General features: G+C 36.5%; 1 protein-coding gene across 11 annotated transcripts in view; it reads left to right on the forward strand.

Moving 5' to 3' along the window:
* The window catches only part of NAV2 (neuron navigator 2), a 438,256-nt gene that overhangs the window by 363,914 nt on the left and 48,114 nt on the right, over positions 1-26,228 (forward strand). For 5 of the 11 annotated variants that reach the window (XM_031943258.1, XM_031943259.1, XM_031943261.1 and 2 more), the window contains 7 exons: positions 524-589; positions 1,948-1,992; positions 5,279-5,439; positions 6,937-7,125; positions 15,313-15,365; positions 16,715-16,738; positions 16,848-16,922. In XM_031943258.1, coding sequence (XP_031799118.1) covers positions 524-589; positions 1,948-1,992; positions 5,279-5,439; positions 6,937-7,125; positions 15,313-15,365; positions 16,715-16,738; positions 16,848-16,922 — 613 coding nt within the window. The remainder of the gene's footprint in view (positions 1-523; positions 590-1,947; positions 1,993-5,278; positions 5,440-6,936; positions 7,126-15,312; positions 15,366-16,714; positions 16,739-16,847; positions 16,923-26,228) is intronic. The other 6 variants (XM_031943260.1, XM_031943262.1, XM_031943266.1 and 3 more) reach the window with 2 other exon arrangements.

The raw sequence follows: 26,228 nt of genomic DNA on the forward strand, positions 1-26,228 counted from the left end.
CAGTGCTCACAGCTGCTAGAAGATTTTGGTTTAATTCCTTCCCTTTGAAATGGTATTCACCCTTTGAAATTCTTCTAAGTCATTTTGTTCTTCCCCCCACCCCCCCTCCTTGGATCAACGTTTTTTTTCCCCTTCCCTCCCTCTCGTAATTCTGCCTCAAAGTAGTTTATGTATTAAAGAGAACAGTTGTTCTCCTTAATAGGCTTCTGGGAAACTTTAGGTAGTTCCCCAGGGTAGCTGGGTTGTTACAGTAGCAAGCAGATGGCAGAGGCCCTACCAGAAGCAGAAGGGCTGTCAACACTAAGAATCTGAAACTTAGAAATCCAGAGCTTCAGTCGGACATTGTATTTCATTTTGTTGTCGAGTCATGTTGCATTTCTCGAAGTGGGAGGAAAAAACTAACAGTAGCTTTTGGAAAACTAAAATGTTCTGATTACTGTGTTTAACAACTTCCCTTTCTTCAGCATTCTTGACGCTAATATACCTTCTCTTGTTTTCTGTCTGATTGGACTTATTCTTCTAGCCCTCTCTCTTCCCCTGCTGCTAGCCCTAAGTTCTGCAGAAATACTTTACCCAGGAAACAGGACAGGTAAATGATGTTCCTTTCAGGCAGGTGACTACCAGGGACTCCAGGTTTTTCCATTCATGTATCTGAAGTCAGATGTTTGTTGAGGAGAGGCTTCTGGGTGGAGGCCCCCTCACTCGTGTTTGTGAACTTGGTATAGTTTGTGCTATTCAGACATGCCAGTGAGGGTCTCTGCCCCTTTGCTTTTTGGGAACCGCAGGGAATGTCGCAGGCTTCGAGTTCAAGAACCCTGCTCTTCTTGAACAGCCCAGGAGAAACTCTCACTTGCATTTCAGCCTTCCTGTGGCATGCTGTCTCTCCCTATTCCCAAACCCAGGCCACTCCACCTACATCACCTGGCAGACCTCTCCCCCTCCAAATGCAGTCCAACAATTTCTCCTGATGCGAGGAAATGGGTCATTCTCATTTGGCTTGTCCTGTCTTGGAGATGGCTTTGTTCCATGTGTCCATTTAATTTTTTTTTTAATGAATCTAAGAGTAGGAAAAATGAAAATGGATAATCAGCTGAGTTTTGCATGTAGCTTCTTCTGGTCCAGTTTCAGTGGTAGACTATACTTGATGTGGGTAGCGGTGGATTTTAATAGAAAAAGTAGAAATGTTTTTTTTTTAAATCAACACTTCCATTACCTTCACCCCAATTTGCTACATTTATAAACCAGTGCTTTAAGTGCTTACCTTTTGAAAATAGCAATAATACCTTGGCTTTATCAGCTAGCAAGTTCCAGCATGCCCCACAGAGGCCTGGCTCTCAGTTCCTAGATACTGCAACAAGGGCTACCCAGATCGAGACGGATGGAATTCACTTAACTGCGACTGAATTCCAAATATGCAGACTCACTCCTACGAGCGTTTGACCTCTCAAGACTCTATAGCGTAGCTCCTTTCCCCATTTCATCTCACACACCTCCAGCCTCTCCCCATCTTCACCATCCCCCAAAACATTTAGGGATCAGGCCAAAGCTTGGGTGGGCTGGCTAGAAGGGAGAATCTGGCATCCCTACTCTCCAGTTAACTTTGGTCATGGTGGCTCAGACTAAATACATTGGTTTGCAGATCTCCCAAGGACATCCTTGGTTTTATGTGGAGTGGAGTGCTGGCTTTGGGCCCTGGGTGATGGCATGGTGTCTAATGCATGGATAACTAAACGGGCAGGGAGCAGGTCATCTCCTGTATGTATATATGTATGTATTTTTGTACGTACATATTAGTTGCATGCTTGCTTAGATAAAAGACGGTTACTTTTTCCTCTAAAATATGTGATGTGGGTGTGGATACCATTCTCTTCCTCCTGCTCTTTTAATACTCCCCTCCTTGTGTTTCTCTGAAGTTTTTTTTTTTTTTTTCTTTTAACTCTCCTACAGTGACCCGCACCTTGATAGGAACACTTTGCCTAAAAAAGGACTCAGGTATTGGTGTTTCCTCCTAGCGTACTTGGCTTTTGTGGTGGCTTGGGCACTTGGCTGTGTGTGTCTTATTTGTGGCTGGCAGCAGGGTGGGGCAGGAGAGGGTCATTTGCTTCAACAGCTGGACTGTTTGGGCCAGGTTCCCCTGATCCTCCCGTCTTCACCTCCCTATCCAGTGGCTTGTTTGCTTGAGCAGGGGCCATGGCTTTTGCAGACCAAATACTGAACAACCGGCACTGGGCAAGAGTGGGGAGCTGTGGCCTGCTGCTTTCGTGGCCAGGTTAATCAGCTCAGACAAATTTGCCATCAAAGCACTGCTCACGGAAACCATTTTCCAAGAATAAAGGGACGATTTATAGCATTTTCATTTATTTGCTAGGACAAGGTAAGACAGGGCAAAAAACAAAAACAAAGCAAAGCAAAACAAACAAACAAAACTGGATGGGGTTGATCCCTGGATTTAGATTTAGAGAATGTCTGTCTAATCCCATTGGGGTACTTTCATGGGCAAATCACTCAACCTCTAAATGCTGATTTTCTCCTTTGTGAAAAGAGGAAATTGGACCATATGATGCCAAGGACATTTCTCACTCTTAATTTATGATCCTATCTGTGGTTTCTTGTTTTCTTTCTTTTCTTTCTTTCTTTTTTCTTCCTTCCTTCCTTCCCTCTCTTTCTTCCTTTCTTTCTTCTTTCCTTTCTTCCTTCCTTCCCTCCTTCTTTCCCTCTCTTCCTTCCTCCTTCTTTCTTCCTTCTTCATTCCTTCCTTCCTTCTTTCTTTCTTTTATTCTCTTTCTCTTTTTCTTTCTTCCTCTCTTCCTTCCTTCCTTCTTTCCTTTCTTCCTTCTTTCCCTTCTTTCTCCCCTCCCTTCTTCCCCTCTCTTCCTTCCTCCTTCTTTCTTCCTTCTTCCTTCTCTCTTTTTTCTTCCTTTCTCTTTCTCTCTCTCTCTCTTCCTTCCTTCTTTCCTTCCTTCCTTTTCTTTTTTGGCCAAATAAAAATGTCGCCAATAAGGAATAGTTTTCTGAATCTAAGATATGCTGATTGAAAATTGAGATCAGCTTTTAACATGCCAAAAGCATGTGTATCTGTGTCCTGGGGGAAAACTGGGAAAACACTCACCAGAAAGGATTTTCCTTTCTGTTCAAACCAAGTGGGTGGTTTTGGCTCATTAGCAAAGCAAGCCCTGGCTAAATGAAATGCTATAAGTCAATCCTGCTTACGCTATGGGGGTCACTTCACCCACTTGAGAGGTTTTGACTTGCCCTCCTTCCAGGATCCCCATCTCACGGCGGCTGCTACCATTTTTCCTGCTTTCTAAATGCCTTGTTCTTTGTAGCAGGTGGTTCACCCACCACTGGGTATGAACTGCTTGGTCATATATGGGCCTTGGAATGGAATGTTTCATTGCTGTCATGTGTATTTATATTTAATAACCTATAATTTTTAAGTCTGAAACATATTGACCTGTAAAGTAAGGTAGGTAGCAATACTTGTTCCAACAGGGGCTTAAAATAGAGCAGATTCCGGGCAATTAGAATGTGCTGGGGGGAGGGGAAATCCAACAATCTCACAAAGCCCATCTTTCCATAATGCTTTAAAGGTTTGCAAAGTGTTTTATGTCCATTGCTTCATCTGATCCTCAATGAGACTCTGTGTGGGGTAAATTTTATTATTATCCTTTGTTCAGTTCTGAGGAATTTGTGACTCAGAGACCTTACATGATTTCCCCAGGGTCCCACAGCTAAGAAATATCTGGAGTCTGGATGTCAAACCCAAGTCTTTCTAATTCTCAGTCTAGCCTTCTCTCCAATAATCCTCAATGATCATTCTAGACATCTGAGAGACCTCAACCTACAGTACTTTTCATGTGAGCCCTTAAAACCTTTCTTCCAATCTGAGCATTTATTATACCTTACTCTGTTCAGAGTAGTTGTCAGCCACAGTTTGGATATTTAAACAGCAACCAAAGTTAATTTGAGTTTGACTTTGATATGTTGTTTGCAGCCCTGGAGGGAGTTAGCCTCTCTAAACAGTAGTAGCATATTGCAATATTCTATCTGTAAATTTTTTGGGGGAAAATTTCTCTGTAACAAATTTGCACCCCTGCTTCTAATTGGTTTTAAGCTAAAGCACTCTCTGTGCTAAAATTAAACAAATGTTGTCATCGCTTTGGGTACTTTTATATGCAGGTGTGACCCTGCAAAGATATGAGTAAATCAAATCTTATAAAAAATTCATACCAAGAACCCTGGCTACATGAAGGAAAATGAGGGCAAAGCCTTTTCTGATGTAAATGAGTATGCTTCCCCCCGTATGTATTTTATAGATTCCTATTTAGATGTAGTAAAATTCATATAGTGGAACATACCTGAACTCCTGAAGTACTGGAGCTATGTAAGCATTAAAAATTGCTGAAATAAACTACAAAGTAAATGGAGGGCTGTAAGTTCTAGAAAACCTTCTAAGATTTCGTCTCCCACTAAGGTTCTCTGCTGTAATTGCCACTAGACTGCATTGAATCCCCAAAATCTGTACCTTTGGATCTTCCCGAGTTCCCCATCCTGCTTTACAACTCATGTTTTATATATAAACTAATATGTTGCTAATCAGGTGTTATTGTCCAAATTGTATAAGTGATCTGATTTTACCTTTCAAGATTACATCTTTGTTTCCCAGACTCAATCCCAATGGTACGTTTGTATTTGGGTCAGGTCAAAATTACCTAAGACTATTTTGTTAAAGAGAACCAATGTGGTATAGTGGATAAAGTGCCAGCTTCCAAGTCCTTAAGATCAGGATTCAGGACCTACCTCTGACATATACTGGCTGTGTGATGCTTGGGAAGTCATTTATTCTTTTGGTGCTCTAGGAAATTCTCTAAGATTATAGACTGTCGAAAAGGTACCAGTGATCACTGATAAGAGGGAGTTCTGTCACCAGAAGGTTTCTAATACCAGTAAAATAATGGGTCCAATCCCTATCCTTGTTTTGTTCACAAATAAATAACCAAAATTTCCCAATAGCCTATTAATGGATCTTCCCATGAATTAATCTGTAGCAATTCATCTCAATTCAGACATAATTTATAATCAGAAGGGAAATTCATCAAGGTGACTGAGTAACAAAAGCTAGAATATTGAGAATTTTCCTTCCATTAACTTTGTGTGATTATCTTTGGATATTTTGTTTTCTTTTTTAAAATTGTCCATCTACTCAGTTCCAGTTCCACGGAGTTAATTTCCTCTGAGATTTTAATGACTGACCCTAGGATCTTTTTTGCCTTTTCAGGTACACCCCCACTTCCCAACTTCGCACTCAAGAAGATGCAAAAGAGTGGTTGCGGTCCCACTCAGCAGGTGGCCTGCAGGACACAGCGACCAATTCCCCCTTTTCCTCAGGCTCCAGTGTGACCTCCCCCTCTGGGACCAGGTTTAATTTCTCCCAGCTTGGTGAGTTTTCATGTGATGCTTAGCCATGACAATGAGTGTTAGTGAACAAAGAGACTGTCTTATAATTGGAAAGGGCCGTATCGTCACTCACTTAACATGGTTATTCTTCAATCATTTGGCTAGCTCCTGATAGGGTGAGTTTTGTTTCTGGAGTTTGTTAGTTGCTGAAGTGAATACTTTCCATCACTGAGCAAGCAGCAGTTCTGCTATTCCAAATTTAAATTTTCTTGAACTGAAAAATATTTGTAGAATCATCAAGATGGACAGAAGCACAGTGTCCCCAACAAATACTTCTGAGTACCTTGGACATTTATTAAATGCCATCTGTGTGGCAGGCACTACTTTTCTATCAATAATGTAGAACCATGGAGGGTCTTTGAGCAGTGTAATGGCATTTGAAGGTTCTCAACTGCTTTCAATTGCTTATTAGAATGGGCACCCATCCTAATATTTGGTGAATCTGCCTTCTCATATGAAATTGAAAATTGAGAATTCATTTCAGTAAGTGTGGACAGATCACCCATTCAAAGTCTGCCATTGGCTAAATGCAGGGAAGGACTCAGAAAGTGTTGGGACAGTCTCTACAGAAGGTCAGACCTCTTAGAAAACACATGCAACAAGTAGGAAATCCTGCCAGGTTACATTCAGTCAAGTGCTGCACGGAATGTGATAAATGTTAAAATACATAGAAGAGATTGTAAGCCTTAATAGTGGTTACAAGAGATAGAGAGTACAATTGAGGAAAGTTTTATGGAGGAAGTACTATTGTTATGGGACCCAGAGTGATAAAATTTGGTTAGATAATAGAAGGACTATACCTTTTCAGAAATTCATTTTACAGTGTTTAAAAAGTAATGCAAAGGATGTATTTTTAAATGGTTAAATATGGCATGGATTAGAATTAAATAGAACTCAGCACTTTTTAATTAGAGTACACCTTCTGAAAAATGAATTTCCTGGAATATGGGACTATTTTGCGTTTCTCCATAAAGGTGGGTGAAAGCTAATAGAATTGGGCCAAGTCCAGTTCTTCAAAACCATTCTGAATACTTTCCCCATGTAAGACAGTGGGATCTGTGATTATTGTTGCCTTTGTAAGCTCTTTTCTCTTGAGTGAAGGGGTTTCATTGACACAATAGCTCCTGGCCAATCTAAATCTGGATTTAATTATTTTAGGCTTTAGGCTTTAAAGAGAACTGACTGAAATGGTAATTCATTAGCACATACCTGGATGGAGACCCTGGCTTGTCCAAACTTGTTAATTAGAAAGCAGAGGCCCAGAACCTTGCTCTGAGACTGACCTTCCTTCCTTTCTTTTCTTTTTTTTTCCTCATCTAAGTTACCTTTTAGGAAGCAAAGGAGAATTGTAGGGTGAAAAAACTGGCTAGAAATAAATAGGTAGTTACTGATTAGCAAACAGTCTACCTCTTGTCGACAAATAAGTAGTGACTGGAGATGTGGATTTTCTATTTGGCATTTATGCTTCTTTTACTTTAGCGAGTCCCACCACAGCCACCCAGATGAGCTTGTCCAACCCAACCATGTTGAGGACCCATAGCCTCTCCAATGCAGATGGACCTTATGATCCATATACTGACACCCGCTTCCGGAATAGCTCCATGTCCTTGGATGAGAAGAGTAGGACCATGAGCCGCTCAGGCTCCTTCCGAGACGGCTTTGAAGAAGGTAGGCAATGAATGCTTTGTTTCTTGAGTACATGTAATAATAACAATCAATCTGTGAGTGCAGTTATTAGTACTATTTGTCACTGAAGACAGTGCTTTGTTGGGCATTGAGTCTAATCTAATCTGAATTTTGTTTTGTGTTGTTTTTCATTTGTGAACTTCCTAGACACTATCCATCTCTTTTCCTTAACTGGTGATCAATTTTGGCAACACTAGTCTTAAGAGTCTCAGAGTCTGTGGGCCATATATGTGGGCCAAATTTCAAACTCTAAAATTGAATAGACTGCCCTTCTGGAAGAGATGAGTTGGGAAGGGCTCGGGAAATATTTAGGCTGTTAGGAAAATAGGGCATCAATTAATCAGTCAATCCCTAAGCAGTGATCAAGCACTACCATATGCCAGGGAGGCTCTGATAGATGGGCAGAGAGAGTCACAGTTACAATAGCGTCCAGTAAGCCAGTGGTGCTCACCTGGTGACTAATTGTTCAAGTGGTCAGTGTCAGAAAGATTTGGCAACAAGAAGTAGGGACGCAGGTCAGGGCTCCAGTCTTTTTAGAGAGCTGCTGAGAACAAAGCAGAGCCTTTGTGACAGGGAAGCTGGGGTATGAGCCAGAGAGGAAGAGATGGCTTTAGACATATGGCCCAAGGCCTGAGGCTACCGGAACATAAGGTGAAAGTGTGGACGAGGCAAGAGCCCAGAATCTAGAACTAGGAATCTTGTCAGAGGAATCAGCAACAGAAGTAACTTAAAACCGAGCTCCCTGAGACATAGATTTGGAGATCACCTCACTAGTCCAGTGGCCTTATTCTTCCCAGTGCCGAGTCATTCTAAAGTTAGTGTTTATTTCCCCAGATTAAAAGGTGGGAATGTACAAAGGAAGGACGATTACTGCAGAACTGGGAGAAACCTTGGAAGATTAGGATAAGGTTTGGACTTAAAGAACCCCTTATGGAGGTCTTATAAGAGATTCCACAATGCTGACTCCAAGACTCCTAGGCCTTCTTGGAGTACAGTGTTCAGCACTGGACCCTGCCTTCCTAACTCTTGTCTGAAACAACACTACATTCTGATCCATGTTGAACCTTAGCCCCTAATTTACCATCAAACAAAGGAAAATTAGATGAAGAATCTCCTTTTTCCCATCTCCTTTATCCCATAGTTGACACAATTGTCTTGCATACTATAGATCAAAGGTTCTTACCTTCTTTTGTATTATGTACCCTCCTGCACTACCTGGAGAAGCCTGTGGATCCCTTCTCAAAATAACCTTTTTTGAAATGAATTAAGGAAATATCAAACATTAGTTAGAGACTAGTGGAAATAAAAATACATTTTTCCTCTTATCCAAGTTCATAAAATCTTGGAAATATATCCACACTTCCACAAAGGAAAGGGTATGGACCCTAGGTTAAGGACCTCTGCTCTAGAGATTCTTCCATAATCTTACTAAAGATAAAGAAGATAGATGTTACAAATCTTAGATGCAGCTGCAGTCTTTTCACATTCTCCTGCTTGACAGATGTGACACATTCTAGGGAATAGGCCATAGGGTAGCCTATTTGGTTTGGTCATATAATGACCAGTAGCCCAGTAGTTCCACAAGCCTTTATTTAGTGCCCACTAAATTCTACTATTCAATTAGGAATCATTTCCCCAATTCTGCAGAAGAAACTGTGAGAGAGGTCTTCCTCTGTTGCTCCCAGCTTTGAAAAGTATAGCAAACATCCAATACCTCCTGGATATTTAAAAAAAGACCATTTCATGATATTCTCAGTTCACAGACAGAATGTTAGATATTTCCAGATGTTTTTCTTAATAGATGATTTAAAGAGTTCAATCACAAGGAACTGCTGCCCTTTATTTTTAATTTCCCTAACAACCAATGAATAGTTTGTAGATCATTTGCATATAGCAAGTAGGCAAGAGTCTGGAAATCCATATATGGGAGCCTCTGCGACAAAGAAGGCTATGGAAAGGTGGATGTGAAATTGCTGAGAGGGATTTGTTACTTTTAAGTGCAAGAAATTTGATTGTATATCTTTTTTTCCCCTTTTGCAAAGGATTGTATATCTTTTGAGAGTGGTAATTTTTCAAGTTTTGTATGCTGTAAGTTGAGGGACTAAGAAGTTGACATTTTGCTTGGATTTTTTAAATAAATGTTTCAGCAGTGTGCTTAATTTTCATACTTTATAAGTCATTGAAATGACTAGCTCGTAGATCTGGCCGTGGAGTTCATGCGCTATCCTTTTAATCCATTGTTGTCACGTATTGCTGAGTGAACCATATTCACGACTGAAACTTGTCTAAACAAGCAAGATCTGGCTCATAAAGACCCAACTTCATTACCTTATCATCAGATAATTTTTACTTATCCAATCTGGAATCAAGCTGCCTTAAGCAGGCACAACTGTGGAATATCTTAGATGTCAAAATGACATTGATTAAAAGCGCTTGCTAACTCTGCTACAAGCAACGTCTAGACTATTATAAACGTTAATCGTTCACACAGAGTCAAAACAGAAGTATGGACAGAAAGGTCTTGAGAGTTGGTGCTCTGTGGACATGTAACATTTAAATCTCTTGGGATCTGTGGGTACAGATGGATTTTATTTCATCCAGTGGGAGATATTAGTTCATTAAGACCAAGTGGGGCTTCCTCCTATTGAATGTGGTTTGATTCCAATATGGGAAGAATTAGTCTGTCTTTTCTTCTTTTCCTAGAAACTATAATCCATTTACCAACCTAACCTCTATCACTGTGGTAAACAGATAAATTTTAACAAATCATGTGTTGTACTTTGATAAAATACATAAACTATATTGACTCTGTTTGATATGTTATAGGTAGTAATTAGAAACAGAAACTTCAGGGAAATTAGAAACTCAAACTAAAAACTTAGTTATTGATATTGGCACACATCTGTAGGCTTTTATTGGATTTAATTAGCATTCTGATTTGACACACAGGCGTGGTCCAAAAATAGTATTTTAAAATTACCCAAGGTACATTAAATTTCTTTTGATATTTTATTCAGTATTTTAAAAAGGTCATTTGTGAAGTTATTTGCGGGATACCAAATGGATGTTTAAAGTAGATGTGGGTGCTTTTTCCTTAATTCAGACTTTCATTACTAATGATTAGGACTGGTATAGCTAAAAGCTAAAACCTTACATTTATATTGTATCTACTGTGTATTAAGTATACTAGCACTTTGTACTATGTGCAAAATACTTTACAAATATTATCTCAAAATAGCCTCAAAATAACCCTGGGAGATTGGGGCTATTATTATTATCCCCATTGAGAAACTGAGGCAAACAGAAGTGTTAAGTGATTTGCCCATGATAACATAGTTAGCAAATGTTTAAAGTTGGTTTTGAACCCATCTTCATGACTTCAGAGTCCAGCATCCAATTCACTAATCATACATAGAAACTCCAAACTCTATCAACATTTGCTATAAAAGGACCTTCCTCACTGTGCTGGACTTTCTTTCTCTATCAGAGGAATTTGGAATGGAATATACTGGTTATATTTTCAAGGCAGTTTTCTTATACTGGCAGGATAAAGGCTCAGAGAGGAAGACACAATCCTAGGTCTTGACCAAAAGGCCAAAGATGCAATAGTAATCTCCTAGGTATGTGGTGATGTTCTAGACCTGATGAAGGAGTTGGGAAGTTGAAGATTACAACTTACCATGTATCAAGCCAGAAACATTTTATTGCTTCATTGACTAGAATATACCCAATTATTTCATTCAGCTAATGATTCTAACCACACTGGAGTAAATGTTTCTTCTAGCTTGTGCTTGCATGCTAATTGCATTCAGGGGCTTGAATCTCCTCCCTACCCTGTCCTGTCAACATGAAACTTTGGAAGCCTGCTTAAAAAATGCCCTGAAGGTCATGAAAACTTATAAGTAGAAAATAAGACATATTGGTCAATCAATATGCATTTATTAGGTGTTTTTGTTGTATCTTGCACTGTCCTAGGTGCTGAGAATACAAAGATAAAATTGAGAACACAGTCCCTGCCCTCGAGGAGCTTACATTCTACATTACAGATTCTTAAGTTTTTTTGTTTGTTTTACAGATCCTTTTGCTAGTCTAGTGTAGCCTATGTATCTCTTCTGAGAGTAATGTTTCTAAATGATAAGATTTCAAAGGAACCCAATTATACTAATATACATTCATCAAAACATTATTAGCTAAGAACCCCTGTACTGACAATATGTTCCCAGTTAAGTGAGTAAAGGATACATCCAAACTTTCTACCTAGTGTTGGGAAGGTGGGGGCAGTCAAAGCCTCTTGAACAAGGTGTTGACTAAAATATAAATTTCAAGATGGTGAGGAAGGAAAAATGTTTGGCGAGGAGATGGAACATCCTATATATGGAATAGCAAGTGAGACAATGTGGTTGGAACCTGGATTGTTTGAGGTGCAATAATATGAAATCATCTTGGAAAGATAGGCTGGAGCCAGATTGAAAAAAAAACATAAAGGTCAAACATGGCTATGTATATTTTATCCTAAAGGCACAGGGGGAGTCACTGAACCTTTGAAGCAGAGCAGTGACCTGGTCAAACCTGCCCTTTAGAATTTAGCTGTATCATTAAGGTAGCCTGTGTTTGTTATGGATTGGAGAAGAAAAAGACTGGAGGCCAAAGGACCAATTAAGGAGTTATTGCTGTAGTTCAGAGGAGAGAAGAGAAGAATGGGACTGCTAGGGAGGAGATGAGGGATGGGAAAGAGACATAACAATAGAGAGAAAGGGACATGTGAAAAATGTTGAAGTATCAAAAACAGGACAGTTACTAGATTTCTTAATAGCTATCACCTGACATCAAGGGGAAGCCATATTGTCTTTTAAAAATCTGTGTGTGTGTGTGTGTGTGTGTGTGTGTGTGTGTGTGTGAGAGAGAGAGAGAGAGAGAGAGATTGAGATTAAAGGCATTTTTGTGATTCTGATGTAATTATATTATGTAATAGGTTAACTGACCCTCTGTCTGAAAAAGGGTAAATTCTAACACTTCTGCACAGACCTAAGTGACTTTTATTTTTCAGCTTTTGCAGTCAAGGGATCTGACTGTTTTGGCCTGAAGCCATATTGTTGCTGTTTACGAATCAAAAAGATTTAAATACAGAGAAATATTATAATGACATTGGTGAGAGCCCTGCTTGCCATATGGTCTGTTCTGGTGCCCAGTAGCATTAAGCATTCATAGAAAATGTCCCCAAGGCAGCAGCACCAGTAGCAAGTTAAACATTTAATGAGAAAATGTTAGCAATTTGGAAGAAGAAACTCAGTCCTTGAGTAATCCAAAAATCCCATGGCAGTTCTTTGCATATTTTGTTGTGGCGCTGTCAGAGATGGTATATTTGTTTTAAGGGCCCTCCTGCTCAGAAATATTTCTCGCACTGGGTTTGCCTTAGTACCTGAAAGACTGACTTTTTGTCCCTTCTTTGGCTTCCAGCAGTGAAGGTTCCTACTAAAGTGACTTTTCTGGGAAGATCAGGGTTGAATTAGGGATCCATGTTGGGAAAGAGGTCAGCCTATGTACAGTGTGAGGATTCTAGGTCGCAAAAAAAGTTTACTACAAGAGAAGAAGGTTGCCTAACAGTTGCCTAATAAATAACTTATTTATAATTTTACCTTGGGTTATTATACTTTGTCAATAATCCATAACATCTAGAGAAAAGGGCCTTTGTTTCATAGAACTTAGAACCTTTGAGCTGAAAGGGATCTCCAATTGATATGCAGACCCTCTCTACAATATCTCTGTTGAGTGGCCATCCTATATAGATATTATATTCAGTTTAATAAGTTGGACTAATATTTATTATGTATCTACTTTGTGCAAGGCCCAGAGTGATGCACTCAAGATAGAAAGGCAAAAACCAGGCAATGACTTCTCAAGGAAATACCATTTATACGAATTAGATTGATTAAGGAAAATTGAGGAGGGGAGGGAGCATTACCAACTATGATGAAAGAGGAATAAGAGAAGGCTTCCTGGAGGAAATGGGATTTAGAGTGATCCTTAAAGGAAGTCAAAAATTCTGAGACATGAAGCTGAGCAGGAAATATGTTTCAGACATGAATCAGGAGAGAGAATGATGGGTAAAAAAAAAAAAAAGCATTTAAGGTTTGGATAGAAGTATGGAACAGCCACTGAGAGGAGTAGATCAGTCAAAGATTTGCAAATCAAATTGCTGCAGAGGGGAGCCCAGTGATCACCATGCTCCCTTATATTAGAGAAACTGAATAAACCATAAATGAGTTCTCTAACAAAACAGGGTACCTCAACACAATTAGAATTAACAAGAAGTGGATAAAAGAACTTATATTGGGACAATGTGAACAGACATGACAAGGGTCCAAGGAAATCAAGAAGTGTGGGATAATATACAGTTGAACTGGTCAGGTAAGATCAAGACCAGGAAGAAGAAAGTAAGAGTGGGCAGGAAATATGGACAGGAAGAACAGAGGAGAATCTATATTCTGGAGGTCATAGTATGGATGAAGAACAAGCTTAGGAGTGAGAGAAGAAGAGGGGAGGAGATATTGAAGGACAGGAAATTGATTAAGGACCAATTTTTCTAAGTCAAATTATAGGTGACACCATTATATATGATATGATGCAAGATGTGACTGTTCCTCTGAATGCTGAACCATTGGGAAATTGTAGGGCATGGGGACCAAGGAAGTTGATGATCTGAAAATCTAACATTTAAGGAAATATCTGTTGTGTGTTTTCAAGTAAAAAGGTAAAGATTAGTTTGGAAAGACTGAGTCAGGTATTGAACTTTGAGAAAAGGGGGAGAACGATTTAGGGGATAGCACATGACAGCAACAAGGATCTAGAACAGATGACAAAAAGGGATATAATAAATCTCCAAGAGAAACAGTTGCTGAGTGATGGTGGCTGAGAGTCTGGAAGGAACAGCGAAAACCAAGGTGTAGACCAATTCTTCTTGCTTTCCTGTGTCAGGGAACATGAGAAAAAATAAGTGATGTTGAAGAAGGTGGCTACTGATGCAGTGTCTTCTGGGAAGGGTTAGGTTTCTACAAAAACAAGAAATTCATGAAATGTGAGAAAATAAGAGATGAAGGAGAGAGGGAGGTGAAAGGGAGTGGAGAATGATAGGAATGGCTTGGACAAGAGTAAGGGAAGAAGTACGAAGATCATAACTTTTGTCCCAGAACACACTAGAATAGCTGTCCTGATAAGCTTTGCTGTAGCCTATTAAGAGTTTTCCTGCTTAATGTCTATCTGAAGTGTTGTTCTGAATGTCCTAAGTGATATCTTAAAAATGACATGCAAGCAAATAAAAGATTTGCTTCTACGGAAAATTGTTAACTTAACCACTAGCTTATGGATGATTTCACTGCATTTAAGAAATCATCCAAGTTCTCTCAGGTGTTTTTGATAACAGTTGGTGATATGAGTAGGAAAATTTTATCTGCTAATGCCGAGCACCGTATTTTCCATGCCAGACTCAGAGGGCTGTGGCCAGACCACAGCAGTGGAGTATCTTCTCAAAGCTCTCTGGCCATTGTGTCAAATCAAAGATTCCTTAGTGTGCTAGAATGAGCTTTCTTTTTGAAAAGTAAACTTTAGAGATTTCATCAAAAAAAATGTAATTAGGGTTTCTTAAAATAAAGAGCAGTTAGAACACCTGAGCATGATGAATAGCACATTTTAAAATCACATTGAAATAACAAATGAATGTGTCTTGGATGGTGAGAAAATGCATTCCTAAAGCAGTACTCATCAGTAAGAGAATTATTTGTTTCCTTGGGTACTTGATAGAAATAGAATAAAGAACCAGTATTTTTAAAGGATGTATTTCTAGGTGGATTTTTATTTACTTGATTTTTCTTCAGAGAAGTCTTTATTGAATATGATCTTTCTAATTTTCACTATAATCTGTTCCCTTCCCCATGTCAAAATGGTATCTATTTCCAAACTAAGAAATAAATTGGCAGTAAACAGCAGGAAGCTACAAGCCTGAGTTTGAAAATACAAAACACCTTTATTTCACCACGATTCATTATCATATTCATATTAATTGGAGAGGGTGAGAAAACCAGAAATAATGAAGGGTATTATTTCTTGGAGTAATAAAGCCAATTGGACAATCACAGGGTATGTGACCAATTGGCTTTTTCTTTTTATTTTCAGTTCATGGATCTTCCCTCTCCTTGGTTTCCAGTACATCGTCCATTTATTCCACGGTAAGTATTGATAAAATTAAAATTACTCTGATAGCTTGGATTTATATATTCTAATCACTATAGCAGGTTTTTGCTTGCTTATTTTTTTGGTCTGGAGCTGGGATTTCATTGGTTTAAGTTCTAAGAAAAAGACTCCCTCTACTAATAGAGATCTATAACTAATAATGTCTGTAGCTCTTTTTTATAATAGGTTTTTTTCATTTTTCAAGATACATGCAAAGATAGTTTTCAACATCCACCCTCTCAAAACCTTGTGTTCCATTTTTCTCCATCCCTCCCTCCCTCCCCTTTCCCCTAGACAGCAAGTAATTCAATATAGGTTAAACATTTTCAATTCTTCTAAACATGTCTCCATATTTATCATGCTGTATAAGAAAAGTTATGTCAAAAGGGAAAATGAGAAAACAAAACAAGCAAACAACATCAATGAAGATGAAAATAGTATGTTGTGATCCACATTCAATCTCCATAGTTCTCTCTCTGGATACTGATGGCTCTTTCCCTCACCAGTCTACTGGAATTGCCTTGAATTATCTCAGTGTTGAAAAGAGCCAAGTCCTTCACAGTTAATCATCACATAATCTTCTTATGGCTGTATACAATGTATAACTGATAATTTTAGAAAGTTGTCTGGGACACAAAGATTTAAAAATGTGCCCATGTTTCTCTAACCCCAAAGCCGGTTCTCTGTCCACTATACTATATTGCATCTGTTTGTCATTTATGTCTAAAAAACAAAATCATGAATGACCCTTGTTAAAGAGTACCCTTCAAGGTCAACACAACAAACCTATATCCTGAATTTCTTATCAGGGCCAACATGTTCTTATATAAAAGATTATGAACTGACACCTTAGAGCTTTTAATGTAGCAGGACAATGAACCATAAGTTAGAATACAATTACATGCATAGGAAAATAGCAAGAGATTGCATGTCGATGGCAAGGAGTAGTGATTGGGAAATAGTTTTGTACAGTGTGGGTACTTGAACACCTTATCTAATTCCTTACTTTTCTGTCCTAATATGAAGTCAAGGTAGCCATCACTATTAATGAAAGCATGATGACCTGGTATGACCATTAGATCAGTATTATATTCCAAAAATGAGGAGACCCAAGTTCTAATTCTGGGTCTGCCATCAGCCAATGACCTAGGCAAGTAACAAAGGGTAATCTTATTTTTTTTTAAAAAAAAAAACCTCCTAAGAAAATGGTCTTGACAGCCAAAAATGATATTGACTTTCAGGTGGAAATATTTGAAATTTGAGTAGCCCTATGGGGATAATTATGACTCATTTCTATCCCTTATACATACACCTACTCTAACTAACTACTTTTATTTTCTTACAGCCAGAAGAAAAATGCCAGTCAGAGGTAAGCAGCAGTTCCTCAATTTGATATCCCTGTTTCAATTTTAATATTTTATATCCTTCTGGAGCTAAGAATCTGGACCCTAAATAATCCTCTCAAATGCAATGTTTAGATTCGAAAGCTACGCAGGGAGTTGGATGCATCCCAGGAGAAGGTTTCAGCCTTGACTACTCAACTGACTGCTAATGTAAGTACTAAATAGTGGATGCTAGCAAATGTTGCTCATTATACTGACTTGTAAAGATTGAAATTTTTATTTCAGCTCAGCAACCGAAAGTTAAAATTCAATTTACTTTACAAAGTTGTCCTTTATTGATAATAGATCTGATGAAAGAATCAGATGAATATTTATGTTTCTTCTAGGGTGCTGATTAATTCCTGTCTTGTATAATATTTACCCATGTCCTCCTATATATTTGAAATCATTTTTGCTTCCCTTTCCCTCAAAAATAGATATCCTTTCTCACTTTCTCTTGGGCTCAAGAAGATATTTGATTAGATAGAAAAAATAATTGACATTTATACCCTACTTTGTGTTTTGCAGTGTGGCTTTAAATAAATTAAAGCTCAGTCTTTAGCTCCATGAAAGTCCTTCTCTGATGCTTCATCATGGGACAAAGACAAATCTCAGTTTCTCAATAGCTAAGCAAATGCAAAAAGAAGGGCTTTTAGTTGTGGTCCTAGCAGCAAATTCTCTGTCTCTCAATAGCAGCACAGCCAGTTCAGAGAGGCCCATCTAAAGGAGACTAACCACCAAATGAGTTTTTTTGCCCATAGCCATCCATAGGAGTCTTGCTAAGAGAGGAAGAAAGCTTCCATTTACAGAAAAAGGGTCATCCACAGTGAAGAGGTCACAGTTCCTTCAAGGAGAGAAGTATTCAAGTGCACCATACATGAAAACATAGGAAGCAACATGGTACAGTCAGAGGACCTGTGTATAGCTCCCCCCTCTGTCCCTTCTCATCTTTGTGATCTTGGGCACATCTCTTAACTATGCTGGGACACAGTATTCTAATCTTTAGAATGAATGAATTGGACTAGAGGGCCTCTGAGGTCCCTTCTAGCTAAAGAGATCTATCATCCTCTAATTAAAATAAAAGTTTCTTAAATATGAGATACCAGTGTTTTTATTTTATTTTATTTTATTCTGTTTTTTCCTTCAAATGATCTTAAATGTTTCTTGTACCTCTAATTATGGATGATAACCTAGTTTTAATATCAACATTTCAGTTCAGACCCACTTTCTATTGATTAAAAATGCAAATTTATACTTTAATTTGTCCATTATCAGCCCTGGGATTAGTATGAAATAAGTTGCTCTCTTCTAACTAGAGTCTCACACTTGGAACTTAGAACTGAGGTGCAAAATCAATTAAATGTTTATTAGTACTAGAAAGTACTAAGCGCTTTACTAGATACTAGGAGGTAAGTATGTGTGCATAGGTATGCATGTATACATATCTAACAATATGTTAGATGGGGTCTTTTGGAGTTATTCTTGGTCATTTTATCAGAATTTCTATCTTTGAAAGTTGTTTGTCTTTACAATGTTATAATAATGTCTTCCAAATTATGTTTACTTCACTTTGTATCAGTTCATACAAGTCTTCCAAGGTCTCTGAAACTATCCCCTTAATTGTTTCTTACAACAAAATAATATTCCATCACATACATGCACTATAATTAGTTCAGCCATTCCCCATTTGTTGGATATCCCCTCACTTTCTTGCCAACATAAAAAGAGTTGTTATAAAGCATGTTTGTACATATGGTCCTTTTCCCCTTTGATCTCTTTGGGATTTAGACCTAATAGCAGTTTTGCTAGGTTAAGGGGTGTGCGTAGTTTATTACTTGTGGGGCATTGTTCCAAATTACTTTACAAAATGACTAGGCCATTCCATAGTTCTATCAATACATACTTCATTTAATAGTGACACTTTAAAGATCACCGAGCAAAATTTTGTTTTTGTTTTTTGATCTTTTATTTGAATAGAAATCTAATATGATCTTAAATATGAATGATAGATATTTTGTTAGGAGAGAGCCTTTAATGCAGATTTTGCTCTGTGGACTCAATTGTTTTATAATCAACAAACAGTAAACACAGTGTGATCTTATGGTTTATTTACAATTGCCTAACTACAAACTACAAACTTCTTTTTTATTATAGCTTTTTATTTACAAGATATATGCATGGGTGATTTTTCAGCATTGACAATTGCAAAACCTTTTGTTCTAATTTTTCCCCTTCTTCCCCCCACCCCCTCCCCCAGATGGCAAGTTGACCAATACGTGTTAAATATGTTAAAGTACAAGTTAAATACAATATATGTATACATGTCCATACAGTTATTTTGCTATACAAAAAGAATCGGACTTTGAAATAGTGTATAATTAACCTGAGAAGGAAATCAAAAATGCAGGTGGACAAAAATAGAGGGATTGGGAATTCTATGAAGTGGTTCATACTCATTTTTCAGCAAGCTATAAACTTCTGTAGAATATTGTTCACAGAAGATCTGGCTTTCTCTTTCCCATGTTTTCATCAAGCACATTAATGTAGAACACTCTCAGAAAGATGGTAGAATTGAGAAAGTGGATTTGTGAGTCAATAAAGGCTAGTGTCTTGATTGCCTGAAGGCAATAATTCATTAATTCATTCAAAAAGCATTTATTAAAAGCCAGCTATATGACAGATACTATGATAGGCCTAATGGATACAGAACCCCTATGCTTAAGATGCTTGGATTTTTACAGCAGATTGAAGGAGAGGGGTTAATTCAAACACAGAAAATTAAAGACAAAATATGTTGAAAGTAATTCCCAAATAGGACAGTATTCAAAACTGGGGATAATCAAGATAATGTATTCCTCTTTTTTGATATTTAAAATCTATTCCATAGTTCCTTTAATTTTAATTTATTTTTTAATGAACAAAAATCTATTTTCTCTCCCACATGGTTTATTCTTCACTTTTAAATACATGTTCTATCTCTCTTTTGGGATTTAGGAATTATACTGCATTGTCATTCTATGACTGGTTATTGCATTGAGTAAAGTTCTAACCCCTTTCAAAATTGTTTGTCTTTAAGATTGCTATTTTATAATTTTTTCCAGTTCTATTTATTTCATTTTGTATCTGTTTACCCAAGTTTTTTTGTATCTGTTTACACAATTTGTGTTTTATACAAGTTTTTTTGTGAAAAATCCCTTTTGTCATTTCTAATGGCACAGTTGTATTCCATTTCAGTCATATATATAATATGTTTAGTTATTCCCCAATTGACAAATGTATTCTTAATTTCCAGTTCTTTGTAATAAAAAGAATTTCTATAAATATTTTTATATATGGATACTTTTTACTTTAATCTCTCTGGGATACAATCTAGTAATAGTATTGATTGAAAAGCTATAAACAGCTTGGTAACTTTGGGACATAGTTACAAATTGCCCATAATAGTTGGACCAATTTATAAATCCAACAATACCTAAATTTTGTCATCTATGACATTTATTTCTTATTTATTCCTTCCGGAAGTATAACTCACCATCTAGTCTTCCTCTTCCATAACAATTTACAAATGATCTTTAATTAAATTAGTGTAGCCTTGGCTCCCATGTCTTCATTTGGCAAAGAGATTATGCATGTCCTAGTTAAGGTGATTTCTGACTCTCTTGGTCTCTTCATTTGGCAAGAGTTGTTCATTTAATTTTTCTCTAAGGAAAAATGATGATCAGAGTCAGTGTCCTTACTTTATCCATTTCCCATTCCTTAGAATCAACAGTTTTTTTTTTTTTTTTTTTAAAAAAAAAGACATGTTAGCTATTATAATTGAATGCAGTGTTTTTTCATCTTTCTTCTAATTTAGAATTGATTTTGATCTTTGCTCCAACTAGCTGATGGTCTGATTAAAGACAGCTATTTCTGAAACAGCTCCCACATCAGCTAATGGTTAATTCCTGTTTAACAAGTTATTTAGCTAATTTTATTTTTGTGATATAAGCTCCAAAACAGTGTTTGACCTTTCAGTTCTCTTCTTGGAAGAATATTCATGGTACATAAGCATAAAACTCTGAAGTACACTATAGCTCTTAGATCTCTTTAACTGTTTTTTATTATGTCTTGTTTCTGACTATTCAAAGATGAAACTTTTATTCATGTGCTTTAGAGCATATGGTTATAACTTATTTTGTCTTCATCTTTTTCTGTGGAATCCAAATAGAAAGGGCCCAGGGATAAGGTGCTATATCTATTCTTATTCTGAGAATATAATGCCAATGGATAGTGAGCTGGTCTGGGAGCCAGGAAAAACAGGGTCCACATCCCACATACTCACCCATGGTAATTATAAGAATCTAGAAAATCATTTAACGTCTCTAAGAAGCTTTTTTAAAAAAAATCTGCCATATTTGCTTTTAATGCTATTATTTAATATCTCATATACAATTTATCAAACTGTTAATTATACATATGTATGTCATATTAGGCTACAAAGCAGTCAATTTATTTTATAATAAGGTAATATTTAATGTGTCTCTCTTCAGGTCTGTCTTATATGTGGTGGTAAAGATTTTGGGTCATTCTATTACTTTACTCAGATGATTGCTTTCATAATGAATCAATTATTGTGCTTTCTGGAAATAATTTCCAATACATGTGTATATTAATGTATAGATATGTGTATATGTATGATACACTTTGGCCTAGTGGGTAAAAGGCTGGTCTCAGAAGCAGCAAACCCTGTATTGAGATCTTGCTTCTGACACATAAGGGGCATTTGAATATGCAAAATTTAATTTCTCAGAGCCCAGATTAACCTTTGAAAACTATAAGCCCTAAATAACTTGAAAACCCTTATTTGTGAAGGGAATTTCCACCTCAGGAATTCTCAGTGAAGATGAAATGACAGACCTGTCTCCAAATAAATCAATAAATATATATACACATATTACACCCACATGTTAACCTCTCTAGGTAAAGTTCATTATAGTGGGCATATATTGGAATACTATTATATAACATGACATCGCTTTGAGATACAGTGGGTCATTTCCCCAGTATGATATTTATATATGTCTATATTGGAATAATATTACCTGATAAAAAGTCATAGTGTTTTTTTAAAAATAATTTCTAATAAATTATAAGAAAAAGTGTTCATTATATTTATATAGAACATTTAAAAAGTTTTATAAGACTTAAATTTTCAAATCATTTATTTAAAAAATTCTGCCTTATTTCAGATTCATCTATTCTGTTTGTAATTTCTTCTTCTCTTTAATTAAAATTGAAATCTATAATCTTGCCTGAAAACATTAGGGAAATCATATTTGGTTACCTGTCTGGAAATGGTTTGAGTTTAGGCATCTTTTACAAAATAATAATAATAATCAATGACTAATATTATTGCTATTATAATACTAGCAGACATTTTCATATCTCTATAAGCTTTACATGTATCCTCACAAAATTTGGACAAATTTAAATTTGTCCTCATAACAAACCTATAACCCAGATATGATTATCCCATTGTAGAATAAAGAAAACTGCAACTGTGCAACATTATGACTGCCCATGGTAATGTCACTAGCGAGAATCTAAGGAAGGATTCCAACTTAGTTATTCCTGTCTTTTAGCCCACTACTCTATCCACTGTGCCATCTTGCTATCCATGGTAGTTGGTTGTTTCTGTTTTATATTTTTATTTAAAGTTTTGAATTCCAAATTCTAGCCTCCCTCTCTCTTTTCCCTCCTCGTTCCTGAGATAGTAAGCAATCAGAGATAGGTTATACATGTGGAATTATATAAAACATTTCTATATTAATCATTTTGTACAAGAAGATTCTTTAACTTCTTAATCATAAATTGATATTAAATTTCTAAAATAGTTTTCACTGTCCTCCCCTTTGGCCACTGTCACATTGAAATGAGGGCAGTTATGTGGTCTAATGGGTAGAATGCACAACATAAAATAAGGAAGGTCAAAGAATATATGAATTCAAATCCTGTCTCAGATAATATACTTGCTGAGTGATCACAAGAAAGCCATTTAACCTCCTTCTGCCTCAATTTTCTTATCTGGTAACTGGTAATAATAATATCACCTAACTTAATCCCATGACTATTTTAAGTATAAAATGAGAACAAGTAAAGCACTTTTGTTAAAATGCTTTTTAAATGATATTAATGATGATGATGATGATGATATTAACTACTATTAAGACATTTGTTGACTCAATTGGAAGAATCTCATTGAGTTCATCAGATTTTTCTACCTTCTAATCCTTTGTAACAAATTACATTTCATAAATTATACTTATCTTCATGGTGATCTTTTTTGCATCAACTCGCCATAAGACCAAGATGACTAAGTGTCCTGAGTTATGATGTGCCTTTAGGCACACAATAAAATCTCTTCTGCCATTACTTTTATTTTCCTCTCCAAGAACCAGTCAGTTGTCTTATGAGTTAGGTGACTAACTGTCTCATAGACATTCTCCTCTCTTTTCCTCCATCCCCACCCTGCCAATTCTATATCTCTTCTGAATCAGTATTAACTCATCCTCACAGGTGCCAGTTAGATTTGTTGAGCCTACTGGTTGACAGTAGACCATAAAGAACTAAATTCAATCAAGTAGTTGGCCACTTGACAGCTATCAAATGGTTAATAACCTTTGCTTGCCAGTTACCTTGGCTGAATACATTTATAGCTCATTTAACTCCATTTAACTAGCCTTTTTGAATCCCATTGTAATACTAAATCTTTCAGATTATTCTTCTACTTTCCACAGCAGTCAAAATGAGAACCTCCAAAAATTTTGTTTGTTCATCACATTTAATCTTGTATTATTTTATACTAAATATTTAATCATACCAAACACTAGGCAGTGTTAACATTTAATTTTCTGCTATTTTTCTCACAGACAGTTCTGTGTTTATTTTTATAGAACTCACTACTCAAAGATATGTTATCCCTATGTTTTTATACTATTCATGTTTGTTTTCATTTGGAATGTGAGAATATGGTACTTGGTTGAGGAGTCCATTGTATATTAAAGAACAAGACTGAAATGACTTCACCATCCCATATTTTCCTAATCATTCCTATGACACAAAAGAAAAATGGTCATATTATTTAGCAGCAAAATAAGACCTTCTGTTATGAACTAGTTTTCCATTGTTAATGTGGATTCTTTTTGAGCTTATAAAAACATCTCATTTCTCAATGGCATAGTCTTATTAATGACAGTTTTTTTCTTATAAAATTAAATATTTGGATCCAGAGATGAGGTCCAGGATGGGAAAGAGGTTATTATTTTTAAAAAGTAGCTCTGTACTTTAAGGATCCATTATTTCATCAGGAGTGGTTATTCTTTCTACCAATCTAGATTGTAACTCCTATGGTTGTTATAGCCTCCAGAATTCATGACCTGGTGAGCAAACTTTGGATGATAAGCCTCTTTATAATTAGCCAGGCTGATCTTTAGATGACAGATATATTACTGGTTCCATACTTGAAACATGTCCAACTTAGTAAATTCTGTTGAACTGTTCTATGTTGGTATAGCTTAGAGAACTCGGAATAACCTCCATGCTACAGTGAAGTATTAGATGGGGGACTCGGTGGAAAAGATGATTTTTTTTTAAGAAACAGCATTTGTCACTAAAAACCTTTCCTTTCTTTATTCTGAAACACGTGTGAAAATTATTTTAGAAGTGACATTGCCCTCATTTCTGTTTCTTCACAGAGTTGTATATTTCTTTTCTCACCATACTGAGGCTTCTAGTATAGCTAAATCCTCAAGAAAATGTAAATGCTTATTTTAATACATTTTATTTTAAGATACTCAGAGCATCTATTCATAAAGAAATGAACAAGTCTCCTTGCATCCCATTTATTGTAGCTAGTGGTTGTGTGAAATGGGATCTCTATATTTAAAATGCCAAACTACTATCCAAGAGGAAGTTTGTCCTCAAATATTTCTGCTCATCAAACCAAAATAACAAAATTTCCTACCTCCCCTTAAATCCTTTAAATGTACTTCCCATCCTTATCAGTTAACTAAAACCACTCTCCTCAAGTTAACCATCCATCTGCATGCAGCCCTATTCAGAGCTTTCTATTCTGTCTGACTTCTCTGCCTCTTTAAATCTCTCTTTGTCTAACATGATCAATTAAACTTTTTATTGATGTACATTTTTGAACATTATATTATGTCGGAATCTTACTTTTCAATTCATTCTATCGTGCTTCATTTATCTAATGTCAATTCTCTTTCAATATAGAAATCTAACAAGGCTTTTTCCTACTTCCTATCTTCTTTATCATCTATATTTGCCATTGGAATTATTCATCTTCTCAGAGATTTTCACTTTAATTTCTCTCTTTATACCTGTCCTATTCCTTACTTCCATATTGTGTATAATCTTTAAGTTAGTGAATTAATTGAATTTGTACCATCTCAGAATAACTAAGAAGTCACTTTGTACTGTTCTCCAGATCTTCCTCCACTACCCAATGATTATATCACAATAATTATAGGTGAATATAATCCCAGTGGGAAACTTTGATATGTTAGGACATACACTCCTTTGCACCTAAAAGTTAGTCCTTTGATCTTCAAGAAAAGATTACTGTAGCTTTCACCAACATTAACAAGTCCAACAATACTTCCTCTCCCCTTCATTTGACCACAACATGTGCTTTTTCTCAACCCCTCCAACGTTTTGTTTAGCTAGCTTTAGAATAAGCCACATACAATTCTGTATGTTTGTGTTTCTATGTATATGCACTCCACCTTGCAAATCTTTATTCCCTTTGAGAGAACTTAATTCCATTCTGTTTCCTTTTTAAATTTTTTTTTTATTATTTTAATGGTACATTATTTTTCCAAACACAAACCTCAAGAAAAGAAAACAGCAAACAAAAAACCCAATAAGAACAAAGATGAAAATAGTATACCTTGATCCACATTTAATCTCCATAGCTCTTTCTTTGTATGAGGATGATTTTTTTCTATCCAAAGTCTATTGGAATTGTCTTGAATCACTTGTATTGCTGAGAAGAGCTAAGACTGTCCTAGTTGATCAATGCACAGTCTTGCTGTTACTGTGTTCAATGTTCTCTTGGTTCTGCTCACTTCACTCAGTATCTGTTCATGTAAGTCTTTCCAGGCTTTTCTGCAATCAGCCTGTTCATCATTTCTTCTAGAACAATAATATTCCATTACATTCAAATACCATACTTTATTCAACTATTCCCCAAATGATGGGTATTCTTCAATTTTCAGTTCATTGCCACCACAAAAAAAAGAGCTGCCACAAACATTTTTGGTTTTGAATTTGGGTCCTTTTCCCCTCTTTTATGATCTCTTTGGGATACAAACCCAATGGTGGTATTGCTGGGTGGAAGGACATGCACAATTTCATAGCTCTTTGGGCATATTTCCAAATTGTTCTGCAGAATAGCCGGATTAGTTCATAATTCTACCA

This window comes from Sarcophilus harrisii, chromosome 6, assembly GCF_902635505.1.
Source record: "Sarcophilus harrisii chromosome 6, mSarHar1.11, whole genome shotgun sequence".
Taxonomy (NCBI): domain Eukaryota; kingdom Metazoa; phylum Chordata; class Mammalia; order Dasyuromorphia; family Dasyuridae; genus Sarcophilus; species Sarcophilus harrisii.